This window comes from Falco peregrinus, chromosome 1 (assembly GCF_023634155.1).
Source record: "Falco peregrinus isolate bFalPer1 chromosome 1, bFalPer1.pri, whole genome shotgun sequence".
NCBI classification, from domain to species: Eukaryota; Metazoa; Chordata; class Aves; order Falconiformes; family Falconidae; genus Falco; species Falco peregrinus.
This window is the reverse complement of record NC_073721.1, coordinates 41891886-41916682: the sequence shown is the minus strand read 5'-3', so window position 1 is coordinate 41916682 and position 24797 is coordinate 41891886. Positions and strand designations below refer to the sequence as shown.

Genomic DNA, 24797 nt, shown 5'->3' with positions numbered 1-24797 from the left:
GACCTGCCGGTCACCCTGGGGTGCTCACGGTGCTGGCCCCCAGCTCGGTGGGACTTTGCAAGAGCTGGAAGAGGAGGGGGCACAGGGACGCAGGGTTTAGCCCATGCAGGAGTCGTCCGTGCCCCCCCGGCGGCACTGGCCAGGTGGGACCAGGTGGGCTCTGGTTTACTGTGGTGGGCGCTGCGTAGGGAAACTCCTTCCCCGCCGGGCTGCAGCTCCCATCCCTCGGTGCTGGGAGGAGACGGGGGGGGGGGGGTCTGGAGATGCCCCGCACCAGTCCCCTGTCCCCCCTCCCTGTGGAGGCAGGGCAAGGAGTGGGAGGCTTTTCTCTTGCGAGCCTGACCCCCCCCCAGCCGCCTTTGCCAGGCGCGGAGCCCAAGGAGAAGCCGTGTCGGGTACCCTGTGAGACGGGTCCGTCGATGGGTCGGGCCCCCCCGCCGGTGAGCCCAGGCGGGCAGCGCCCCCCCGAGCAGGGCCCTGCGGGGCATGGAAGGGTCTCCCTTAGCTTCTCGGCAGCTCTTCTGGCCAAAGGAGTTTCTTTTTTTAATTATTTATTTACTCTGTATTATTTTTTGTAAGTGCTTCGATATTAACAGAGGAGGGCAGCAGAGAGAGGCGGCGGCGACATCCTTAAATAATTTTCATTTCTCAAAATCTGCCTTTTCCTCTCCTCTCTAAGTCCAGAGGAGAGATCCTTGGGGGGGTGGGAGGCACATCTGCACTGCAAATAAAAATAATAATTACAACCACCAACCAACCAACAACAACAAAAAGTTAACAGCTAAGAAAAAACACTTTAAATCAAGGACTTTGGAAATCAGAGATCACAGAAATTATACTATTAATAAGGAGGGAAAAAAAAAAAAAGAGGCAAGAAATCCAGCGACCATGGGCCAGCCTGGCTTCCTAGCGTGTACTTTGTGTTCTCTCTCCTTTTTCCCAAGGTAATTGCAGTCTGCCGAGAGGGAGTTAAATGGGATTAAAAGATCTGTGTAAGCAAAAGGACCCAGAAGAGAAGGAGGAAGGAGTGAGCCGTCCGGGCCAGGGGGTGTCTTTGACACAGCTGAGCCCCTTAGAGAGGCAGAGAACTGAGCTCCTGGGAAGGATGTACCCACAAACCGGCCTGTCCCCCTTTTTCTGATGGATTGCCGCAAAAATTGCCCGAAAGAGACAATGCACTAAACGTGATGGAGCCGGAATCAGAGCCGGTCTCCAGACTCAGAGCTACAGCAGCAGGCAGGGGGTGAGTACAAAGTCCGACTTCTCCCGGGCTGGGGAAGGGCATCCCGGGCGGGATGGGGGTGCCGGGGGGTCCCGGGAGGGCTGCGGGAGGGGAGCGCCGGCCTGAGCGGGGAGCTCCGCTCCCGGAGCCCCGGGATGGGGTGGGGGAAGACATTCCTTCTGCCAGGGGGTGATGTGAAAACTCCTGCGCTGGAGAGGAGAATGGGCTGGGAGAAGGGAGGCCACGCTGGAGCAGGAGGCTGGGAATGGGGCTGGGGTGTGCGGGAAGGGGTGAGAGCCGGGGGCAGGAGGACCCCCCCACCCACCCCGTTCCAACGCTCCGGGGAAAGGAGCCCCCAGCCCAGGAGCTGGTCCGGGGGTGGGCGCCGGCTGCACCCACGCGAGATGCAGGACGGGGCAGCTCGGCGCCCCGCTCCCCTCGCACGTCTCCGGGCACGGGCGGGGGCGGCTCCTCGGCTCTCCTGGGGGCGGGGGGGGGATGCTGCTCCTCGACCCCGTCCCGCGGGGACGTGGGGGCAGGAGTACCTGGAAGTCGGCGCCGCAGTCCTCCGGGAAGCGGTAGAGCCGTGGGGAGGGTGAGGCGCGGCCGGGGGGAGCCGGGTGCGGGGGGCACGTTCTTCGTGTGCCCCCGGGCACGCGCACAGACCCCTGTTTCCCCGTGGATGTACAGACGTGACCCACTGCAGCCCGCACCCCGCCCGTCCGCATTCACACGGCCGGGATCGGCTTTTCGATTCTCATTGTTAACTTCGCTGCTGCTGTGTTGTTATTTTCCCGGGGACCAGCAAAGGGTTAATCCCTCTGGTTGCGTTGTCGGATGTAACGAGGATTTACCGACACTCCCTTGGAAGGGCTGGGAGGCTTCTGCCTGGCAGCCGGAGAGTTGTGTACAGGATCCCTCTGCTGCTGCCAGCCTCAGCTGGGCTGTGAGATGGGGTGAAAGAGTGGGAACGGGGTGAGGGGACCTGGGGCGCCCCCCCGGCACCCCGAGGGTCACCCCGCTGCTCCCCCGCCCCGCAGCGGCCGGGCGGGATGTGCCGTTCCCTTTGGGGGCTCCCGGCCGGGACCCTATGGGGAGAGACCAGACCCCTCCCGGGGTGCCAGCCGGCTCTGCTGGAGGCCCTGTGTGTGTGTTTATATACTCACAAAGACTGAATTTCAGTGCTTTTAGTTTTTTTTGCACAGACGTGGCTGCGGCATGTCTGGAGATGCTGGTAGCTGCAGCGTCTCCCAGTTGTGCCTTCTGAATGTCGGGCAGGGTGCAGAGCGCGCTGCCTGCGACCCTGTGAGGGTGGCTGCTTTCAGACCCAGAGAAGCCCAATGGGAACAGAGAGAGAAAGATCCCTTTGACAGACCAAGAGCAGCGCCACGTTGTAGCGAGGCGAAGGGCGCCGATGCTGGGGAGCCACTTGGCATGAGGCACAGTCGCGGCACAGAGCACCCACTCGTGAGCATGACGGAGAAGGTGATGGCAGTCATGCTACAGATGAGGACCGGGAGGTCCTGCTCGAGTCCCAGGGCAAACTGGACCCTGCTGAGGACAGGTTTAGGAAATGGGAACCCAGGAGAAGGCAGCGTGGCTGCCTGCTCACTGATCTAGATCTGGGTTTGTATCTCGGTGTCCCGGGCTAGCACCGCGTATGGCCTCATGGGTTTGAATGTTGCATTGCCATGAGAAATCTGTGCTTTGGTCTCTTCTGGTGACTCTGAACATGTGTGCCTTTTGTTCCCAGGATCTCCTCTGGCTTAAATACCTCACCAGCATGCTGCTGATCCGTTCCCTCCTCAGCAGAGGTCGCTTGCTACCCTTCACATTATCTCCCAATGGGCTTTTTTGGTGCTGGGTTTTGATTTGCTTGGCAGAGTGCTGTGCATCCTACCGTTTCCCGCAGCTGGATGTTCCTGTTGAGGCCATTAGTCTTGGAGAGGGTCCTCTGAGCCCAGAGCTGGCTTGTGCCTGGGTTCACCAGGCCACCCCTGTGCTGCCGAGTCTTCGTCAGGGCGGGTGAGGGTTGTGCTGCCTGAAGGCAGCTTGTAACAGGAACTTTCTGGTGCGTTCCCATGTGGCACTGGGGGTCCCGCTTGTCCCAGCGCTCCTGCAGCATCCTCCGGAGCAGGGCTGGTGGCTGAGGAGATGCCAGGCATGCAAGAGAGCCATGGACTGGAGCAGGAGGGCTGGCTCGTTGGGGAAGGCGAAGCAGTTGCAGAGTGTACCCAGGCCTTGTCCCCGCTTGAGCAGGCAAAGCTTGTAAAACCAGAACGCAAAGTTTTACAGGCTCTGCAAGCTTAAAATACCCCTCTCGATCATTCCCATTGATGCATTTTCAGTGAATGCAGGTTCACTAAAGCACAGAAGAAGGTTTTGCATTCAGCTATTTATTGAGCACATGTTCAGACCGTAGCATTTGTGCAGTTCAGCTGTGGTGGTGCCACTTTGGCCTCTTCCAGCCCTGGTGCCACATGCTGGCTGTGGAGGAGAGTTGCTTGGTGCTCCTGGTGGCCTCCGACAGGAGCCTGCGTGCTGTCACAGTGCCATGGTGCTGGCCTAATGCTGTTCTGCGGCTGCCTGGCCCATGTGCTGGATGAGAAAGCTGCATGCACGGTGGTACAGCACCCGCCTGGCACCACCAAGGTTTGTCAGCCCCTGGGAAGACATGAAAGGGCTGGAGGAAGGTACGACTCCTGTTTTAAGAGGAAAAGACCACTGCATGCAAGCCGGGCAGGTGATCTGGGCACAAATTATGGTACTGCTAGACAAAATCAGTAATGGGAGCAACAGGCAGTCAAGTGGTGTGTGTGTTCTGGGTGCCTTGGGGTAGAGAGGAGGCAATTGCACAGCTCCCAGGGCTCCAACTTTATTCCCTTTCTGCAGTGGGTTGAGGGGATAAAATTTGCCCTGCTTGAAAAGAGTGTTTATGGAGGTTACGTTACTGACTGAGGGTTGCCCAGGTCTAGTGGTGAGGGAGTTGTAGGAAATCTCTGACCAGAGACGGGCAGACGGTATGGGGTTTTTCCCCCCCTCTTTCTTTGCCAATTTGTTGGGCCATAAGTAGAAATGATGGACGCTTACTGAAGTGCAAATGGAAACAATGGGGAATTCTATACGGCTCTGCCAAACCCCATTCACAAAATGAAGGAATGCAAAGGCGTTTGTTGGAAGGACAAAAAAGGAGTTAGATGACAGACCATGCTTAGCACTTCTGTTTGTCGAGGGCTCCAGTTACTAACTGAGAACACAAAGGCAAGGGCCAGTAGTGAGTGTTGTCACTTCACACAGCAATGAAGTCAAAAACCCAGACAGGCAAAGGGCGGTGAGCAAAGAGGAGACAGAGTAATGGGTTGTCAGGAAAGTTTCCCTGTTATGGAATGTTGCTGGGAGGTATCGGTGAGGGTATTTGAGGCATCACAGCTGTGTCAGTTTGGCATCTAGAGGTGAGGAAGCAGGTTGTCACTAGCAGGAGCTCAGAGGAGCTGGTTAGCTCTGGACCAGCTTTGTGCAATGAACACGCAAGCTCTAGCTCCCAGTAAGGAGGACAAGGACCAGTGGTTTGAAACCCGTCAGCCCGCTGTCTGCAGATAACAGCATAGACCTGTGAAAGAACAAGGCGCCAGGTGTCTGCAGGAGGGAGGGTTGGCCAGGCTGACACTTCACGTTCTGTCTACCGCAGATCTGCATTTCCCTCCTGGAGAAATCCTAAGGGGAGCTATAGGTGCTGGGGGAGCAAATACCAGCCCTTTAAGCACCCTGACTCTCCTTGTGCCTGGCTGATGTGCAGGCTTTCAGGAGAGCAAAGCTCCTTTGCAGGACTTGAGATCTGCTGCTGTACCGCTACCGGAGCTGGGGTCCCTCCTCTGTGAACGCCCCCCGCTCAGCAGGCCCCCGTGGGTTGCTCTTTCACTACCAGGGGCATCCTCCGAAGGAAAGCAGCAGCTTTGTCTGTGCCACATTGCCAAAGCCCTGAGATAAACCTTTACAGGCACAGCACTAAGGGTGTTTTTGTCCTGCATTGAGATTAGATTTGGCAGAAATGGAGCCAGAGAAACCCTAGAAATTTCCGGGTTTGCATGCATGCTCCAAACTCTGGGGCAGGGTGGAGGAATTCAGACATTCCTGCTCAGGATCACCGTGAGGATGGGTTGGAGTCTGGCCTAGAGAGTTTCCCACCCTCGGGAGTTTCCCCATTTGGGCTACTGGAATCTCCAGTAATAACAGTGAGACAATCTTTGAAACCTTTGGCTTCGAGCTGCGCTCAGCGTGCTGTTAGCTAGAGCTCAGGTGGCCGCAGTGATGTCCCAGTTCAGCTTCTCCCCTTATGACTGTGTCTGCAATGAATTCCTCATTGTCATCTGAAAATCTATTTTGATGAACATGTACCTAGGGACAGTGGGTTGAATTCTGGATGTCTTGTGTACTAGATGCTGGGTGATATTCTGGGGGAGCTTTTTTGAACATTAAAATCATGTAGAGGGGTGCTGAATTTCATTCTTCCCTACTTAATACTGACAGTTTATAGATCACTCTTAGACTTCTCAGTATTTTTAAATGACCATGGAAATGTATCTATCTGGGCTGTACCTGCTTGTCTGCTTTCCCCTTGTTCTTAAAGATGTAGATGCTGAGTGGGGGTTAAATGAATACCATTTCAGTAACTGCCCTTAGCCTGTTGGGGAGAGCATGTGGACGCCACAGCACCTGCATACACCACACAAAATCTTTGACTGGAGGTGTGAGCTGATAGCTGGCTTATGCTGCAGAAAAGGTCCAGCAAAGGATGATACAGGGTTGATATGGGCACATCTACATAATCATATGTTTCCATCACTCTCTCCAAAAACTGAGGGTGAGAGGAGAAATACCATAGTTTCCAGGAGCCCTGAAAAGGAAGCCAAAGTCTGATCTGCAAAGGATGATACAAAATAAGATTTGTACCCCAAAAAGCTGGGAGCAGAATTGATGCCATGGTGCTTTTTAATACTCAGTATGTAGTCTGTGATTTTTGTTTCCTGTTGACTGTCAAAACTGCTTGGGAGTCTTATAAAATATCACCTCCAGACATGTGCAAAGGATTTTAAGCAACAAAGACATTTTCTCCTTTTAAGACACACTGTCTGATCTACAGCTAGAAATGTAGATTTGCTTTTCTTGAAAAGCAATTTTCAGCATCCAGCTGTCTTTTCTGGTCTTTTGGACAGAAAAAAAAATACATGCATCTGAATGGAGGAAAGTGGGGGGAATGGTTTTTCCACACTGCAAGAATGTTTGCAAATTCAAAGATATCTCCCCACCATAAATGAGGGAGAAAATAAAAATTAAATGCTGCTTTGAGCCCTTATAACATTTTCTTCAGCTTTAACCCAAGCAAACAACATGTCAAAATTGTTTGGACTTCTTTTTTTAAGGCAGGGGCAAGTCTTTTAATTTAAAAAATCTGGAGTCATTCCAACCAATTCCAGAAATTGTGAAGTGGAGAATTAGCTGATCACAACTATTTTACAGATTGCTTCAGCTTTGTCAAACTTGCATTTTTTTGAGGATAATACCTGACCAAGTCTACCCTAGAGGCTATTGTCTTGCTCTTGTCCTTAGTTCAGTGTAGTGCTTTATCTTATTCCAGTGGCTGTCACATAGGAGCCGACACGTTCAGCAGGATTTTTCCTTTACTTTTGCCTTGAGGTTGCCGTGCTGAGCATGACTTTACTGGGGCAATAGCAGCAAGACATACTGCACAAGCCACCTGGAGGGACGATAACGCTTCTTTAGCCTCCAGGTTACAACTTGCCACGCTCAGGAGTCTGATCTTTCAGTGCTCAGTAAGAAGATGGCAAGTGAGTCTGGAAGCTGAAAACCCAGGGCACAGTTGGGCAATTGTATGTCAATTAGCAGGCATGATTTCATCAGGTCTCCAGTGATGCAAGTCACCATGTGCAGGGACCTCCTGCCTGTCCTGAAGCCCCAGCAGAAGTGGTGCCCAGATCTTCTGGTTGCTTTTTGCAGCATCCTCAGGATGTTCATTCTTGGCTGTTACCTGCATGCCTGTGGTCCTCACTGCAAAGTTGCTAAAATCACCGTTAAGGCTGAGAAGCCTCATTACCTGTCTTTGTGCTTCTGTGTTGTCCCTCTCTGTTGTCTCCTGCCTTGCACTTCTGGCACTGGTTAGTTCCTGTGGACTGATCACAGGAGTTGGCAAAAAGTAGCGAAGCAAAACTGACCTGTAGTCAGTAGCTTTGGTTTGCTGTAAAGGGAGTTTGTTTGCACTGGAAAACTTCTAAGGTTCCATCATACATATTCAGGGGCACTTCTTCACCTAGCAGCTATAGCAATGGGATACTCATTCTGGTATTCATAGACCCTATGCAATAAAATAAATAAATGCCTTTATTTGGTACCTCTTGATAGAGTGTCTGCAGAAATCACTGGTTGTGGGATAAAGCTGAGATAAAGGCAAGGTGGGTTTGATACTGAGATAAAGGCAAGGTGGGTTTGATACTCTGTATAAGGAGGAAGATGTCCCTTTACTATTGGTACTCAAGCTACTTATGCAACCCTGTCACTGCAGAGTTGTAACGGAAAAAGAGCCTGTATTATAAAATTCTGCAATAATTAACAGCCCCATCAGTCACAGGTCTGCCATTTGGAAGCTCCTTTTGCTTTTTCCATTAAGTTGGTAAATTTTGCCAAAGTGTTTTTCTTCAGCGTTTTGGCTCTCGGCCCCACTCTCAACTCTGAGAGTATTGGCTGTGTGAAGGGTCCAGGAGCAGGGCTGAGGCCAGCTGGATCCCACGCTGCGCATTCGTCTCCTTTATAGCCCCGTCAGTGTCACTGGAATGAAATTACGTGCTGCATTTTCCCCTAAGGCTTGTTCCCCTCACTGTGTTGGTCAACTGATCTTGGAAGCGAATTTGGGTTGTGAGGGTACCCCTTCAAAAAATCTGGACCTAAGTTTGGTGTGTTGTGTGCACCAGCATTTGTACGTAGCTGTACAAATGGGATCCTCACCAGAGAAAAGGCGTTCTTGACGCTTGGGACTCCTGCTGCCCTCGGTGTCCATGTCATATTGGTCACACCCTTCCCCTCGTCTTCCCGTGCTCTCATCGGGCAGTCAAACCCAGCTGATGATACTCAGCAAGGTCTTTGCTTCATGCACACATGGAATTGAGTCTCTGCATCTTAAAATTTAATTGTTCCTGTACTCCTTCCCTTCCCACATCCTCTGACTGACCTGAGACAACAGCTCAGCCTGGTCTCAGCAGTGTCTGTAGCCTGACAGCTCTGCCCCACGGGATGGGGTGGGCAGACAACCACCAAGCCCCCCCCAGCTGGAGATCTCTTGGGCATAGTGAGCGTTTCCTGGTTAGCGTATGGTCGGCTATAGGGCATGGCAAAAGAATACCGTGATTTGGCTATCCAGAACTCCTGAAATGTGCAGCCCAGTGTCAGGGTAATGGAAACAGCAAAGAATGATGTGATTAATCTCATTTTGTTTCCCAGCCGATGCGCGGCCGCTCCAGTGTTTTGTCCCCTCAAGCCTTAAAATATTAGTTAGTGGCTGGGTTCCCGCATGGATTTTTACGTTTAAGGCCAGGTTTCCCCAAGGATGCGTAAATCACTGTGGTTTCATTTTAGCTGTGGGAAAGGGTCTCCTGCCCTGAGTGAGGATCTGGCCCAGGGTAATACATTCTCTCAGAGGATGCTTTCATGTGCTAAAGCTGAGGCTTGATGGCAGGGGAAGAGTGGTCTCTCATCCCACTGGACAAATTCTTTGTCTTTGTGGGATCTGAGGAGACGAGCAAGCTGCACTTTGGCATCGCTTTGCACACCCCAGCATTCGGGCTGGCTTGGTGAGGTGGAGGACAACCTGTGGATGTCCTGCGATGCTTGCTTCTGGCTGAGGACTTTCTGTAGTTTACATTCTTGTCTCCGTTCCCCCAGCAGCCCTTGTTGATCAAGCTGTTAAAAATCATCTCTAGAAGATGAGGGAATTTAGTCTTCAAACTTTCCACTGACAGTTTTAAGTGAGCTTAACCAAGGAGTTTCCTATGTTCGTTATTTGGCTACAAGTCAAGGAAGTTGGTGGGGGAAGGGGGGGCTTCAGCTACATTTCTGGCAAAAGTTTTGCTCTCTGCTGCTGTTTTCAATGGCATTTCAAAGCTTAAAATTGAGCTAACAGAAAGGTTTGTCCGATTCCCTCTCAGGCATGAAAGGGTCTGCGAGAGCACTGTTCTCAGGAGTCTGCAGCTCTCATGCTTTCTGAAATTTCCTGCCATACCAAGCTAATGAAAAAGTTATTAGTGGCAACAGCACGGGGTGCCGAGTGGTTAGAAGCTGCTCCCATCTTTTACATCTGGGTGTAAAAAGAGGAATAGATCCATGTAGGATTTTGTATGTTTAGGATACTTTTTAAGCATTAGAACTCGGAATTCGTTGGCTGAGATGCAGGTGATATGTCGCTGCCTGTCAGCCCATTTTCCATCTATGTCCTCGTAGACATGCACATGCACTCCTGGCATGTCTTTTGACCTTCTGATTTTGAATTACTTCTCCATCCTCTTGCGTTTCTGATGTTCTGTCCTAGATGGAGCGAGTGCCAAAGAGCAGCAGCAGTAGCAAAGGGGCTGCTGACCTGGCGCTGATGACCCTGCATCTCAGAACACGGCTCCGGTCCTTGTTCAAGGCTTGATCAACAGCTCCTAATACCAGTGGGAAAGCAGACTACTGAATTCAGTGGGCTTTAGATGACTTTAAAGTAGCAAAATGAGATCTCAGTCAGAAGCAAGTGCAGTTCTGCTGAGCACTCGCTCTCCATTTTCCAGTGGACACTGCCACCAACTGCTAGACTTGTGATCAAGGAGAAGACCCTTAACAGGGGCAGGGTGGTGGTGGTGGTTAGTTTTTGTTAGTGATTTTGTAGAAACTCATTATTTTTTTTCTTTTCCAATTTTAGGGGATTCTGCTTTCTCTGGGCTGTATTATGTTTTACCTGGTTCCTGGGATTCACACAAGGAAATTGTGAAGGTAAATTACTTTTTTTTTTCTCTTCACCCCGCCCCCGCCTCCTCTTTGAACCAAAGTAAAAGCTAAGTGCTTTGGTATCACTTTAGGACCATCAGTTAATAATGTCTGAGCCTACTGCACAGTCAGGTGCATTTATTGCTGATCATTGCAGTAATGATGATATAGATGATGCAGTTAACAGCTGGCAAAAGAACCAGCTTTTTGCAGGTGATTATGTGCCCCACAGGGTTTTCAGAAGTGCCTGCCTGTCTGGTAGAACTAGTGTGAACGAAGCACTTTGTGTCTAAAATGTCATTGGCATCCACCTGCACTTGTTAGGACTTAACTAGAAAGTGCCCCTTGAGGCTGGGGCATTAAGGAATTAAGCGTCTCTGGCAGACGGCTCTTTCCTTGACTTGAATGCAGCCCAGTCATGCCTCTGCAGGCACATAGGATGTTAGGCATACAGAAGTGATGGGAATTCTAAAAGTAAAAGCAAGTTTGAGGACTAAAAATCCCAGAGGAGTGGTTAATAGTAGAATGACTATGTCTGGTCCAGTCCCTGTGCTGTAAGGAAAGCATTCTATAGGGGTGTGATGAGACCCCTCCACCCTGCCTTTACACCCCTTCTCCAGGCATCGCCCCCCTAGTGCTGCTGGGGGCAGGACAAAATTGGGGTACAATAGTCAGTAGCCCCACAAGAGGAGATACAAAGCTTCAGAGTATACAAAGTAAAAAAAAAAAAGTAATCTTTTACAGTTGGTAGTGGGAGCTGAGCATCTCTGCAACATGTGTTTGTAAAGGAGATATCTCCTCTTAAAACAGCAGCACCTCTTCCACATGGATGCTTTAGATAGATATGTGCTAGAACCGAACAGTTTCCTCTGCAATCAGTAGGCAGCAATAAGCGGACTAGCAGGCTCCAGGGCTCTCCTCTTAGCCTCTGAAACATGAAGGAAAAATAGAAAGTTGGTCAATGCTCAGCTGTAAGCCAGCCCACAAAGCACTTTTTACGTGGGGGGGAAATACATCCCTGCCATCAGCAATTTTGAAAAATGTAATATTTTCCAAATTCTGCTTCAATGCAAAAGAGGTGAACATCTGGCTGAATTACTTAGTCAAGCAGTTTTCAGAGCAAGTTTTATGTCAGCTCATAAAGAGGCAGAATAAATACTGTGTCTTGGCGTCCCTCTTTTCAAGCAGATTTTAATACGCTGTTTAGATTCATCTCTATCCATCGTTTTACTCCCATGATAATTACAGGATGGTGCCATGTCTTTTGTTACCGTCAGTCTAAAGGAAACTCTTGCTTTGCTTTTATTGCATTACCTTAGCGTGGTACATAACTTCCCTCTGAGATACTTTCTTTGCAGTAAAAGACTTTTTTTAAAATCTTGCTTGGTTTCCTCGCAGTCAGAGACAGGCTGTTCTCCTGGGTACCAGAAAGGAAAAACTTTCAAGGAAGCTGTAAGGAAACGCTGGTGACTTGAGACTGTATTCTCGCTCAGGATTTTCAAACACAAGAGTTACAAAAGCAGTAAGAGCTTGTTCGTAGGTCTGTGTAAGGATGAAATGAAGCCAACACTGTGGGCTTTGGAAAACACAGTAGTTCTTACTGTAAGGCTTAGGGGTCTTCCTGTGCACTGGAAAATCAGGGAATGCAGAAGATGATTTTTCCATAAAAGAAAGATTGTGAGGTTAGTGAGTTCATCTGATGTGCACTGACTAAGGGTCTGGGCAGTAACTTTTGGAAATGTGGCATTTGTTCAACCCCATTTTAGCTGTAGGCATCGCATCTCAGCTGCTGGATTCTAGGAAGCTGCAAGTTATTTCTCTCCCACTTTTTGGCTTCTTTTTCCTATGAAGCTTTTTGCATGGGGAAAGGGGGAAGGAAAGAAAGAGTTGGGAAGGAAAGCCATAAAACATTTTATCCCCTCTTTCAGAGATGGTCATGTGGTTGTTCAGGAATCTCTGCATCTCACTTCATGCACAGAGTCTGCTAGAAAAGTTTTTCCCAGTTGCTCAAATGTTGCTACAGGAGTGTTGCAACTAGCTTTAAGGCACCTGGGACCAGGCAGCTCTAAGTGAACGTTTTTTTTTAAAATGTGTTTTGATGGAAAAATCTACAGAGGAAAAAATTTGAAGGGGAAAAAATGCTTTGCTAAACTTGGAGCTACTTAAGGAAGCCAAAATTACCTTGCATCCTGTCATCCCGGGGGATGTGTCCCACCAGCCCAGGACAGTCAGCATGGGATGGAGAGGCAGATGGGCTGGGTGCACAGGAGTCCTGAGCTGTGTGCCTGGACCTGGTGCTGGAAAATCCACATACATGTCCGGCATGAGGTCTCTCTTAATCAGGTTTTGCGTAGGCATCAAGAATTTGGCTCTACCTTATTGGGTTGTGAGGGAAAGGAGTGGTTGAGTTGTGATTTTTTCTTTTTTTAAGCACTGTTGGATGCAGCTGCTAACGAGGCAGTTGGCTTGGTATTGCAAACAGGAGCGGCATCCTCTGAGCAGGGAAACATCCTCGTGTCTTTGAAGAGCAGCTACCAGATGAATAGCTCCTGTGGTGTAAAGCATCTCTGCCTAGTAGAGACGCACCACTGTCTGTCTCTGGGAGAGAACCTAAAAATACATGTAGAAATTGGAAGCTGGAGTCTAGCTCCTAGTTTAAGTGGTAAATTTATTTCCTTAGGGCTAAATCCTGATGCCTTTGAAGTCTGTGGCAAGGGTCCCACTTAACTTCACTAAAGCCAGGCTTTGGCCTTTACTGTTTCGTGGGCTCTGGAGATTATCCAGTATGAAGATACTGCTGTGATTGCTCCATTCAGTGCAGAGAGGGGAAGCCTGCACCTTTGCTGTGCTGAGGGACAGCCCTGTTGGGCAGTATGGCAGAAAAACTGGGGGGGGGGGGGGGGGGGGCGGGGGCAAGGATTTCACAGTATGGGAGAAGCACCGTTATTAACACTTGCAGATGCTGTGCAGTAAATGATCCCCTCTGCCTAGAGTGGGAAAATTTCCATCCCCTTTCACATCTGACACAGCTTCTCCAGGGTAGTCTCTGCTAGGAAATGAGTCAAGCTGCCTTAAAAAAGGGAGGTGGAAATAAAGCTCAGCTCAGACAAAGTAAATATTGATTGACTTGTTCTTACATACAAAAATGGCCAAGGTTTTTGCCAAAGTCAAGGAACAGAGGTTTTGTCATTATTCTCTTCCCTTCCTAGCCAGCCACATTACAGACCTCAGACTGGCTTGAGTCTACGACCCTTATGGCCAATGCTGAGGATCTCTTTTAAATGCCAGTTCTCCAAATATTGGATATTGTGCTGAATATTCAATAGTTAAGGGTGAAAGAGACCAAATTCCAAGGCCCCTTTACAGGAGAAACTTGTTTTTTCTTTGGACAACCTTTGATTTACTTTTAATCTAGCAAAGCAGCAATCCCATGGTGTTAGCTGACGTGCAGCCATGATTGGCACTGCTGTATTTCTGATTGTTAAATACTTACCTTGTGAGGTCAGCATCTGGGTTGTACAGCCCAGGCTAGCTTCCCGGAAGAGCACTTAAATACAAGAGTTAGCTGGTCATCGAGTAATGGGGATTGCATTTGGGCAGGGAAGAGGGAAGGAAATCCAGTTATCCTAGCTCATTTTCAGCAGCAGTGGTGTCATGGTAATCATTATAGCGTTACCTACGTGGTATAGATGGATAAAGGTAAGATCTTTTATTAGACAAAGTGATTGAGCTGGATCAAGAGAACAGGCTTTTGGGTGCATGAGCACCTTTGTCAGGTCTGGGCATGTTCACCTTTGCAGCTTTTCTCACATAGAACTCTGCATCTTCCCCACTGAAGTAGTTCAGCCGAGGCTGCTGCCAGCTGGCTCTGGTTCGTGTTGCTGTTGCCTGCTAATCTGCCTTGGACTCCAAGCTGTGTGTGACTCCTGTTAGACCTCAGGGCCAGAAACCAGAGGATTCTCCTTGTCTGTCCATTGCAGACTTCTCCTGGAGTTGATGGAGAAAGCTGTCTCTGGGCATCGGTCCCTCTCATTCTGGCTGGAGCAGGCACCTCGCCCCTAGGTGACAAACACTGGAGGCGAGTCTCACCTGCTCGGTGGCAGCCATACCTAATTTCTCAGCTCTTCACAAATCAAGTCTGGTTCCTTCAACCTATTAAAATAATTTAAGGATGTAAGTTGATCTGCTGGGAAAAAGTACTGCTCTTGAGAACCTTGAGTGGTTCAGCAAAATCTAGGTGCAATTTTTTCGTGCTGGGGGGCACCTTAGCTTCCCTAAACTCTTCAGACTCTCAAAGATCAAAAGCTGCTTCTTACCAATTTGGAGAGAGACAGATACAAGGCTTTTGCTCCCTTTGAAAGTTCTGTTACTTGCCTTCTGGGGATATAAAATTTTGCAATCCCAGCTCAGTCTGTTGTTCAAATTCCTTTCCAGCTGTGTGGTCAGTACTCGGAATTAAATCCCAGAGAAGTGGACCATTGGTGCTCAGTGGGAAATTTCCTTCTGGTGAGGTCAGCTCCCTCCAGACCATCTGGAGGTCGTCTCTGGTGGGACAGGATAGCTAGCCACATGCACCATGGGCCTAATGCATTTCGGCAATCACTGGTAACTAAGTTGAGCGTGCACTTGCACCTCACGCAACATGCGGAAGAGCTACACGCTCTCCATTCTGATTATTTGAACGTATACATGTGAGAGGATGGTTGGGTGTTCCTGCAACCTGCTGCCTTTTTGCATGGACTGGTTTGGCCCCCCCATACCCATCCAGACCTTGGGTTGCCCAACACCTCACGTTTTCTTTGTGCTTCCCTTTCAGGTGTGGATGTTCTTCAAAGACTGGGCCTGTCAGGGAAAAGGCCATCGAGCGGATGGTCCTCATCACGTACAGTTCCTCAAGGAGTCATTCCTTTCAAATCAGGGGTCATCTTCACTCAGCGGGCACGTGTCGAAGCACCAGTCAGCACCATCCTCCCCGCAGGCTCCAGCACTGACCTGCTCCTAGTGCTGAGCCTCTGCTCCCACCGCATCAACAATGCTTTTCTCTTTGCTGTCAAGAGCAAAAAGAAAAAACTGCAGCTGGGGGTCCAGTTTGTGCCTGGGAAGATCATAGTATATGTGGGCCACAAGCGCTCTGTATATTTTGATTACAATGTCCATGATGGCCAGTGGCACAATATGGCCATCAACATCCGTGGCCAGACAGTCACTTTATTTACTTCTTGTGGGAAGCGCAGAGTACATGCGGATTTGCATTTTAAAAAGGACGAGGCTTTGGATCCACATGGATCTTTCCTCTTTGGGAAGATCAACCAGCACTCCGTGCAGTTTGAAGGAGCCATCTGCCAGTTCGATATTTATCCTTCCGCCAAGGCAGCTCATCATTACTGTAAATACCTGAAAAAACAGTGCAGGCAAGCAGATACCTACCGGCCGAACCTGCCCCCCCTCATCCCGCTCCTGCCCAGGGATCCCAGCACCTCCCTGAGTACCCCACGGCATGTGGAGCCCTCGCTGCAGGGTCTGAAGAACCTGACCACTGCTGCCCCATCCTTGGAGTTTGGCAGGGTCACTGCACCCCTCAAGACTCGGGGTTCAGGTGCAACAACCATCACATTGGCATCATCCCCGCCATCACTGCTCAGACTGACAACCAAAGCCACAAAGGTCACGGTGGCCTCATCTTCTGTTCCATCAAGTACTGAAACACAGCCACCCACCCATTCTCTCCCTCGGGGGACAGTGACCACCCCCAGGGTGTCTCGGCCCACTCCCAGCATGCGCATGGAGAAACCCCCCCTTCCCACTGCCAAAAAGGCCCCACCGACAAGCCAGAGCTCTGCCACAGCCAGCAGGAAGGAGTCCAAGCAAGAGACCAAAAAGAAGATCAACCAAAAACCGACCCTGGAGCCCTCCGAAGCACCCATTACTGTAAAGCCAATGAAGAGGATGACTGATAACACAACCAGCAATGTCCACTTTGTCACCCTGAAGCAGACTCCGCAGAACCCAAGCAATGGGCCTGTTCCAAAGAAGCACGTGCCATCACCTGCCAGGAAGGTGGATCCTAGCAGTGTCCCTCTGGTGTACAGCAAACCAGCCCTGGGGTCTGCCCGTCCCACCTCCAGAGCCAGGGCACTGGCCTTCAACCTCACAACCCCAGCTGCGACTGATGGCTATCAAATCTTCGATCCCCTCGGGCCCACTCCGTTTCCATTTTTACTGGGATATCCAGGAGTGAAAGGAGAGAGAGGACCTCAGGTGAGTTCAGGCTCTTGATGCTGCTGTTCAGTCACAGCTCAGCCCAGCAGTGGGCAGACCCTCACCTGCGAGGGTTTCTGTAGAGCTTAGCGGAGTGGGACAGCTCGACAGCTGGAAATAGCAGCAGCCAGGCACTGTGACACTTCTGATGTGCACAATTTTAGCATATATCTCGGTGTAAACTTGGGTGCTCTTAAAAAGTCTGTGATTAAAGTTGCTGCTTAATGTTAAACTTAAGAAAAAAAAATTTCCTTCCTTCCTACAAGTTGCTGGTTAAAATTTTGATGGCCAGGTTGGGGCTCTGTTCCACACCCCTGGTTTTACTCAGGGGCAAGAGGGCAGAACTGTTGGTCACCTTGCAAAGAAAACGCAGGTGCCTCAAAGACATGCTGAAATTAACTATTAGTAACACACTGCTTATTAATTTGTGTTGTGCCTGAAATTCACGTTTCCAGAAAACTGCCCTGTTTGAGCGAATGCAAGTACAGAGATTGCTTCAGGAATTATTTTTTTAAACAAGCTCTCTTCTATTTTTATGATATAAGTTTGTTTTTTTTTATTTCTTATAGCCTGCACTTAAAACGTGCAAAGAGTTTCCCTTATAAATTTAACTGCTGCATTCCACACAATAACTACTCTCCGGGTGTATATCTTGGCCATCATAAAAGTATATACACATTTTGTAATGCTAAAAGCAGTCAGGCCACACTAATTATCTGCTAGCTTTTTTTTTTTTTTTTTTTTTTTTTCAAACACAAGAATGCAAACAGGATCTTTAAACTGGCCAACTTTTTGGAGGATTTGGTGTTCCAGCCCCAGCCTTTTGCTATATTGTGTATATGAGAGAGAGGGATTGTACATGTAAAATAGGTTTCTCCCAGACGGGGACTTTGGTTGCCAAGTTCCAGCCTAGAGCAAATTTTTACAGCTGACTTCTTAAAATAGTGAAAGAAGGGTTTACAATGGAAATATTGAGACTGGCTTGCGGAACACAATCGACAGCACTCGTGCCTGCAGATGTGCCGCTCGTGTTGTGAGTAACACCTGAAGTGAAACGTGGGGTTTGCCTCCCCAGAGCCCCCAGTGGGTGCTTACCTGGATGGTTTACATTTCCCGCCCGTCCCAGTTCAAAGCAGTGTGGTGATTTCTCTCCTTGTCATTTGGGTAGGGAGTCACTGAGGGGGTGTTTTGCTGGAAGGTCCCCCTGTGGGAGGGGTGGGGGTGCTACGCGGGCAGGGGATGGGGCGCAGGCTGGCGCAGGCATGCGGCCCTGGTGCGGTCTGTCTGCGCGGAGGAACCGTGGTAAATCCCTGAGTAGACGGACTGAGCTTCGGCGATTTTGTCTTTGGGCAGCCTGCTGTGTTGCACGGAGAGTTGTTTTAGGCATATTTCCAAGAGGAGAAATTTGGTAACTGTGAACTTCTCTTAAAACACGACTTACCTGTAGGGGTGGGTGTGGGTGGCCTGCTCTGAGCCCAGCGAAATCCCGACCTTTTCCACCCTCTTACCCTGCAAGTGTCATGAGGGTGACCGAGCTCCAAGCCCCCAGTTCCCCCTGCAATGTAAAGTGCTTATTATTGAACTGGAGTGGAAAATCCCTTTCAGCTTGTGAATCATAGCAAAGAAACAAATTCAGGCTGTAGAGGGCTGAGGGAAGAGATGGCAGGGTTTTTCCATCCCGTCTGAGAACAACGGGAGTCCTGAATTGAGGGAAAGGAGAACATTTTGAGGCTCTGTCTGGCCTTGTTATCCTCTTTGACTGCTGGAAACAAAAGTTGGCACTTTGGAAGGGAAAGGTTATGGCTTGGCTGCAGCTGGCTGCCATGCAGAGCTTGATAGCTCCTGTGACTCACTCAGATCTCTGCACCGTACTTCGCTGGATGTCTCTGACGTGTGAAGAAAAAGAGGGGAAAAGACTGGAACAGGGATGACATGTTGAGAAATTAATGTAGCACTTCTATGGCCAGACGAGCATGTTTCAGAGCAAGTGCTGATAAATGTTCTGTGCTTGAGTAATTACCTGGCGCCGTCCCTGCGGTGCTGGGCAGCCGTTGTGGATGAGGTCAGTGCAGCCCTTCCTGCTCTGCTGCGTGGTACCGCAGCCCGGCGCTTTGCCAGGACGGGACAGGTGAGGGGCTGGGAACGTCACCCACGGCGTCTGGTGCACGGGTGGAAGGGTACGACGATTCATTAGTTTTCCCATTTGTGTTGCCTGATACAAGGTCTCTGAGAACGCTGTCCCTCTGGGCAGAGAAGCGTGTATGGGAAATTGCCTTTACCTTTTCAGCAAGGACTGGGGCCACCTTGGCGAGGTTCTCTGGGGCAGAGGCAGGCTGGCAGCCGGCAGCACCCTAACTGTCTGGCTTCTGCTTGGAGAGGAAGGACCGTCTTTCATCCTGATCATCCCATCCCAAAACCAGGATGCGAATGAGAGCCACAGTGCGAGGCAGTGATGACTTGCACATTGTGGTCTCTGCAATTCTGGCTTTCCGAATGCTACCAGAGTAACTGGTACACCTTAGCTGTGCAGAAGGGCTCCATCCCCACAATGGAGGGAGGTGTCCACGTGGTTAGGGGAGTGCAAGCAAGGGGCTAAAAGGATCTGTTCACCTAGCAATGAAAGGCAGCACCCTCAGTGGATTTATCTGTCCTGACAGACCGCCACGGTGCTGCGCAACAGGAAGCGGAGATGTTGCATCCCACATGCAACCAATGGTAGAGGATTAATTCTTCAGGAATGTTTGGTTTGCTGGGTGGCTAAGGAAGGGAGGATAATGTGTTCTTAAAAAAGAAAAATTTCTTGGGAACAATTAATAACCACAAACATTTGGGATCTCGGTTCTACATTTCTTTTGGAGCGGGGGAATAGCAAAAAGAACACCCAAACATCATGCTAAGTCAGTAACACGGCACTGACTCAGCAGCTGGCAGATGTTCCTCTGAATCATCCCCACGGCTGCCTGCAGCACCTCTGCGGAGCCTTGCCTGAGACCTCCAGCCCCTGTGCGGGGCCAAACGCACCTCTGCGCAGCTTGCAGAGCAGCGTGACCCCAGCGCATGCCTGCAAATAGCTTGGACGCCCACAAAAGGAAAATATATTGAAAAAAAGCATTTTGTTGCCAGCATGTCAAGCCCTGGAACCCTTGCAAAGCTGCGATGTGCTAGGTGTTTGACTCCTGTGGCGGATGAGGTATCATTTGCTTGGCTATACCAGCAGCAGGTTTGACGGGCAGGTTTAGGGGGCGGTAGCCGCTCCCTGCCCACCAGCCCTGCCCGCTGGGATGTGTGTACTCGCCGCAATGTGGGAAAGCTGGAGCAAACCCCTTGCTCTGGGCACAGCTGGGGTCTGGCTGGGCCGCCCACAGCGTACCCCAAGTTGGACCTTTCTCCTCCTATATAATAAGGCTGTAATTCTATAGCTTTTTGGACCCGACAACCAACTATTGACTCTTTTGACAAGTGCTTAAGGGTTATTTTTAGAGCAAGAAAACCATACCTAATGCTGAGCGCGCGGAGGAGTGGGCTGAGTTCGCTAAGAGGCTGTGGAAGCACTGAGTAACGCAAGAGGAGTGGGGAGGGAAGGAGGGAGCATGTTTCAACCAACTTCACGAGCATCTGAGTGGGAAGAGCCCACGGGTGGGTGTGCCAGCGGCCCCTGTCCCCCAGCACAGGGTGGTGTGTGGCCAGGAGACCCAGGTTCGAGCCCGCGTGGCAGCAGCCCCCTTTCAAAGGCGGGTGTGTTCTGAATGTCCCCAGTCTAGACTGCTCCAGCTGCCATCTTCCGCACCAGCAGTTTGTCTTGGAGCCCAGCTCCTTTCATAAAGGAGCAATCCTTGCCAATTCAATCAGCGGGTAGGGGAGAGAGAGGTGATTGGGAACGCTGATAAAATACGAAGTGCCTATTTCCAGTCCTCCTTGTACCAGAAAAGGCTACTCGAGCTGACAGCCGATGATAAATTGAGGAACACACAATGTGTTTGAATGTCTCTTAATGAATGAGTCATAAAAAAAAAGCGATCACATGCTTTGTATAATACATGGGAAAAGTTTTAGCCTCACACACACAGTTGGATCACAATTTTTTGCTAATTTAACCAGAACTATCCCCAAAGGGAAATCTTGTTGCAAGCAAATGACTAAGCATCAGAGAGCTCTGTTTGTGTAAAACAAAGTTCGCTTTGACGAGCAGTAGTTGGAAGTGTGATTGAGATAAATGTGCTGCAAAGAATGTGGGGATGTATTGTATAAACATATACAGGTATGTTTATAAATCTTTAAAAATAGAAAGCGGGTGATAGAACAGGCGATCCTTTATTTCTTCACGCCCGTTCAGACTTCTTTCCAAGGTCTGAGATTGCTCGGGAGTCTGAAGCGTCTCATGCAGAGACTGTTCCTGAAATGTCTCTATAGAAAAGCTGCTTTCATCAAGCTGGAATACTAGTGTTTTGTTACGCATTGTACTGCCACTCTATCAGGAATCCAGTTGTGGACAAGGACTTTTCTGTGATAGGTGCTGTATGGACCCAGGATAAACATCTGTGTCTATTGAAGAAATCATATTACAAGACTGGCTTTCCACCAACGTGCCTGTCCCTGCCAGAATTATGAGGCCTTTTTCTTTTCAGACTGGTTGAAACCCAGATGTGTCCAAATGTAATACGCTAAGTCTGTATGGCAGAAGAAAGTAACTGAAGTGCTGGATTTCCTCCCCCGCCCGCGCCCCCCCCCCCCAAAAAAAAAAAAAAAAAAAAGAATTCCAGATTTTTTTAGGCAGTATTTTAAGCCAGGTTTTAGTTTAGGTCCTGTCTCCCTCTGTGCGCAGTTCCTGGCAAGGTCGGCACGGTGGGGAGGGGTTGGCGTGTCCTTCGAGGATGAGGTCTTCTCCTGAGCGGGGTATTTGTAGTTCTAGTGCTGCCCCTGTAGCTGCCCAGCACCTCTGTGCTGGTGCTTTCCAGACGTACAAGGCTGAACGGTGGGTTTGTGGCAGTGGCCTTGCCTATGGAATGTGCCTTGTTTTCCTCGGGAAAGAAAACAAGACAGGTTCTCTATCTGCAGGGGTAACATCACTGCTCAGAAATTGATGCCAATGTGGGGAGAAGCTTTTGATGCATTTTCTGAACTCCCTTTTAAGTTTTTTACCACATGCATTAGCATCTAAGAAGGAATGTTTTGTCTTCAGTCCTGGCAGTGTTTCGCACAGTGCAGGATGCCCACCTCTGGAACAGCCTTTTCTGGGATAAAGGAGAACTGTGGCAGTGATGCTGGGGGGGGGGGAGCAGATGTACAGTGGAGAGACCCTAAAGCAGAGTATCAGCGTGCACTGGAACATGAGCTGAATTGTGTCCTGGGTAATAGTCAGCTGTTTGCTACTAGTCTGAGTACTTGCCCCCTGGGAAACTATGACAGGAGTACTTTGCTATCTGAGTAAGTTGATTCAGTAGTCATTCAGAAGGAAGCAAGTCATTTCCCAAATCACCAGCACCAGTTCCTGTACCGATTATGCTTTCCTTCAAGCTGTCTCCCAACAGGTTCAGCCTTGCTCAGGTTTGGAGATCTGAAGGCACACAGCTCCCAGTGGCATTGCCACAGGCAGAGGAAGCAGTGTGAGGAGGGTCACGATGTGGGAGAGGCAGAGGTATAAACTCGCTGATCTTGGCAGCAAGAGGAAATGGTGAGATTTCTCTTGTCCTCAGGGTCCAATGTATTTCCCTTTCAGACAACTTAGCTTAATTTTCCATTTGCAATCTGAAGCTCAAAAAGCTAAGAAAAAAAAGTCCCTTTTGCGCCAGAAAGTTTCCCAGCAGCAGCTTAGAATAAATCCTGTAATCATTTAGCGGGATCAGTCATCGTTGCTAATGCTACCGTGGGAAACTGAGAAGGGTTAAACTTTTATGTGGCTGCCATTAGCTGTTTCACAGAACTGTTCGGGCTGGTTAACAATTCAGCTGTTTGGCTTGAGAAGAGAGAGAGTATCTGCTTCTGCCATGTTTCTCCTTGATCTCTGATTTTGCGTTGTGTGATAACGGGGTGTGTGTTCTCTGCCATCGGTTTGCACAAAGGAGTAGGCAAGAAGCCAGACGCTGCGGGAGGCTCTCAGCTTTGCGGTCATGGGGTGTCTGTGCGATGGGAGGGCAGAAGCAGAGAAGTGGTATCTGCCTCCAGGTGCCAGGCAGAAGGAGCCTCCCTGCCTCTCGGAGCACTTCCCGCTGCTCCCTATGGAATTCCCAGGGGATGCTCTAAAGAGAACAACGGAAAGATCCAGACAGCCTCTGTGTGATCACTGTAACTCTTCCCCGCACCCCTGCATTAGTGGCGGGGGGGGGGAAGATGTCTCTGGTGAGCGTAGGGACTGCGTGGGCACTACCTCCAGGAGGACTCCTAGCAGCTTGCTGTGCGGTGGCTCGTTGATGGACGTCTTGTACTCTCCATGTCTCGGAGCCTTATGTTTTCAGTGGGACTGCATTCATCATCTGTAAGTAGCTGGGCCCTGCTCCAGTCTTGTTCTTCTCTGGCTGCCTCTTCGGATGTGCATTTTTCTTCACGTGTATTTCAGTGTTGCTCTCCCCAGGCAAAGGCAGTTGTCTGATGTGGGCCTCATGCTCGAGAACCGGAGCTGGATGCTGTAGAGGCGTACATACAAGGCAGAGGAGAAGAGAGTCACTAGGAGGGCACAGTGCATGTCCCAGCCAATCCATCTACCAAGGAACCATGTGAGGAGCTAGAAGGTGGTCTTGCAGCGTGTCATGTCTCACAGCTACCCGTGTCCATCTAGCTACCCCAGTCCTCTTCCACCTTGGCTTGCCTGTGATTATATGTGGTCACGCTCTCGCCTTATGCAGTCACTGTAGCGGCTGACACCTTTTGGCCACTCATCCCACAGTCACCTTATTCCTCTTACTCTTCAGGGGAGGAGAGAAAAAAAAAAAAAAAAAGCTGAAGGAAAGGAAATTTAAACCAAAACAAAGTGATAGGGGCTTTTGAATTACGCACTGCTCTTTCTGTGCTATTCCAGCTAGATGCCTTTCCCTTAACTCCATATTCCTACTCCAGTGCAGGTATTAACTCTCTCCTTATTTTTATGTTAGCTTTAGTTTATTCTGAACAACCCACATTTTTGGAGAAGGTTTTTACTCAAGTGGCCAAGTACAATTGCAGCTGCTGTTAGCAGGAAGGTGGAAAAGGTCACCTACATTCTGGTACGCAGGGAACGCAGACAGTTGCGCCTTCTCTTTTACTTCTCCTTCCAAGGGTAAACGGGGATGGGTTTTGATGGAGAAGAGGTTAAGGACTTGAATTAATCTTTGGTAAACTGTTAACTGTCGCTGCATCTGTTGCATTGGATTCACGTTTTGATAGTTACCTTCCCAACTAAAAGGGCAAGGGGGATTTTTTTAATAAAAGCTTGGATTCTGGAACACAATTATACATGAGGCTTAAAAAACCCTACAATCATGTGTCTATTTGCACAGCTGTATAATTGCATTATGCACGGGGCCCTGGGCTAGCACAATAGCAGGTTAAAATGCTGTGTATATTGCTAAAATGAAGGTCAGCTGTATCAATGAGGGTTGTTAATACAAGGACCAGTAATACTGTGTTAGCCAGCAATAAGAAACTTGCAAAGGGATCAGATGAAGTGTCCCAGGCTATAGAGGCTGGAAACCTCCAGAAGAGGCAGCAGCGTTGGGCAGTAGCAGTGAGTGAGACAGTGGTAGAAGTCCCTCCCCGTGGGGCATTAGCTGTTCTATGCTGTGTAGGCTCTTAACGCTTTTAAAACAATCCTCTTGTCATCTTTACTACAGATAGAACTAACTACAGGGAAAAAAATGTGGTTCGTTTGATGTCCTGACAAATTGGTAGCATAGAGAGATCTACTCTGGGTTTTGCTTACTGCTCCTCTGGTTTTTTTTCTGCTGTACCAAGTTTGGCTGAATGTCTGGTTTTTATAAAGATCGCTTTTATACAAATTAATTTGCTGCTTTTCTATAGGAGGGTTCGTAATATTAGGGGAGTGTTTATTCATCAGTTACCTGTATGGTTCAGGCAAGTTTTCTCTGTTCAAAGTCTTATCCTGGGCATGAGATTTAGGGTAGGGATCTCCAGGGTTTATTGTTGTAACTAAATCACGCCTTGATGGCTCCTGAAAACCACACTGTAGATCATGAACTTTTTGCTCTTCCTCGGGGCCGGTAGCCGGCTGCGGAGCCTGAGTGGGGCGTCTGTGCCTGGCCCTCCCGCAGCAGGGGCAACCCCGCGGCAGCTCCTCGGGGCGTCGCACACGGCAGGTCCC

General features: G+C 49.6%; 1 protein-coding gene across 1 annotated transcript in view; it reads left to right on the top strand.

Moving 5' to 3' along the window:
• The first annotated feature begins 679 nt into the window (after positions 1-679).
• The window catches only part of COL27A1 (collagen type XXVII alpha 1 chain), a 158977-nt gene continuing 134859 nt past the window's right edge, over positions 680-24797 (top strand). The window contains 3 exon segments of the mRNA XM_027778196.2: positions 680-1243; positions 10185-10255; positions 15066-16507. Of these exon segments, the coding sequence (XP_027633997.2) occupies positions 1188-1243; positions 10185-10255; positions 15066-16507 (1569 nt within the window). The 5' untranslated portion in view covers positions 680-1187.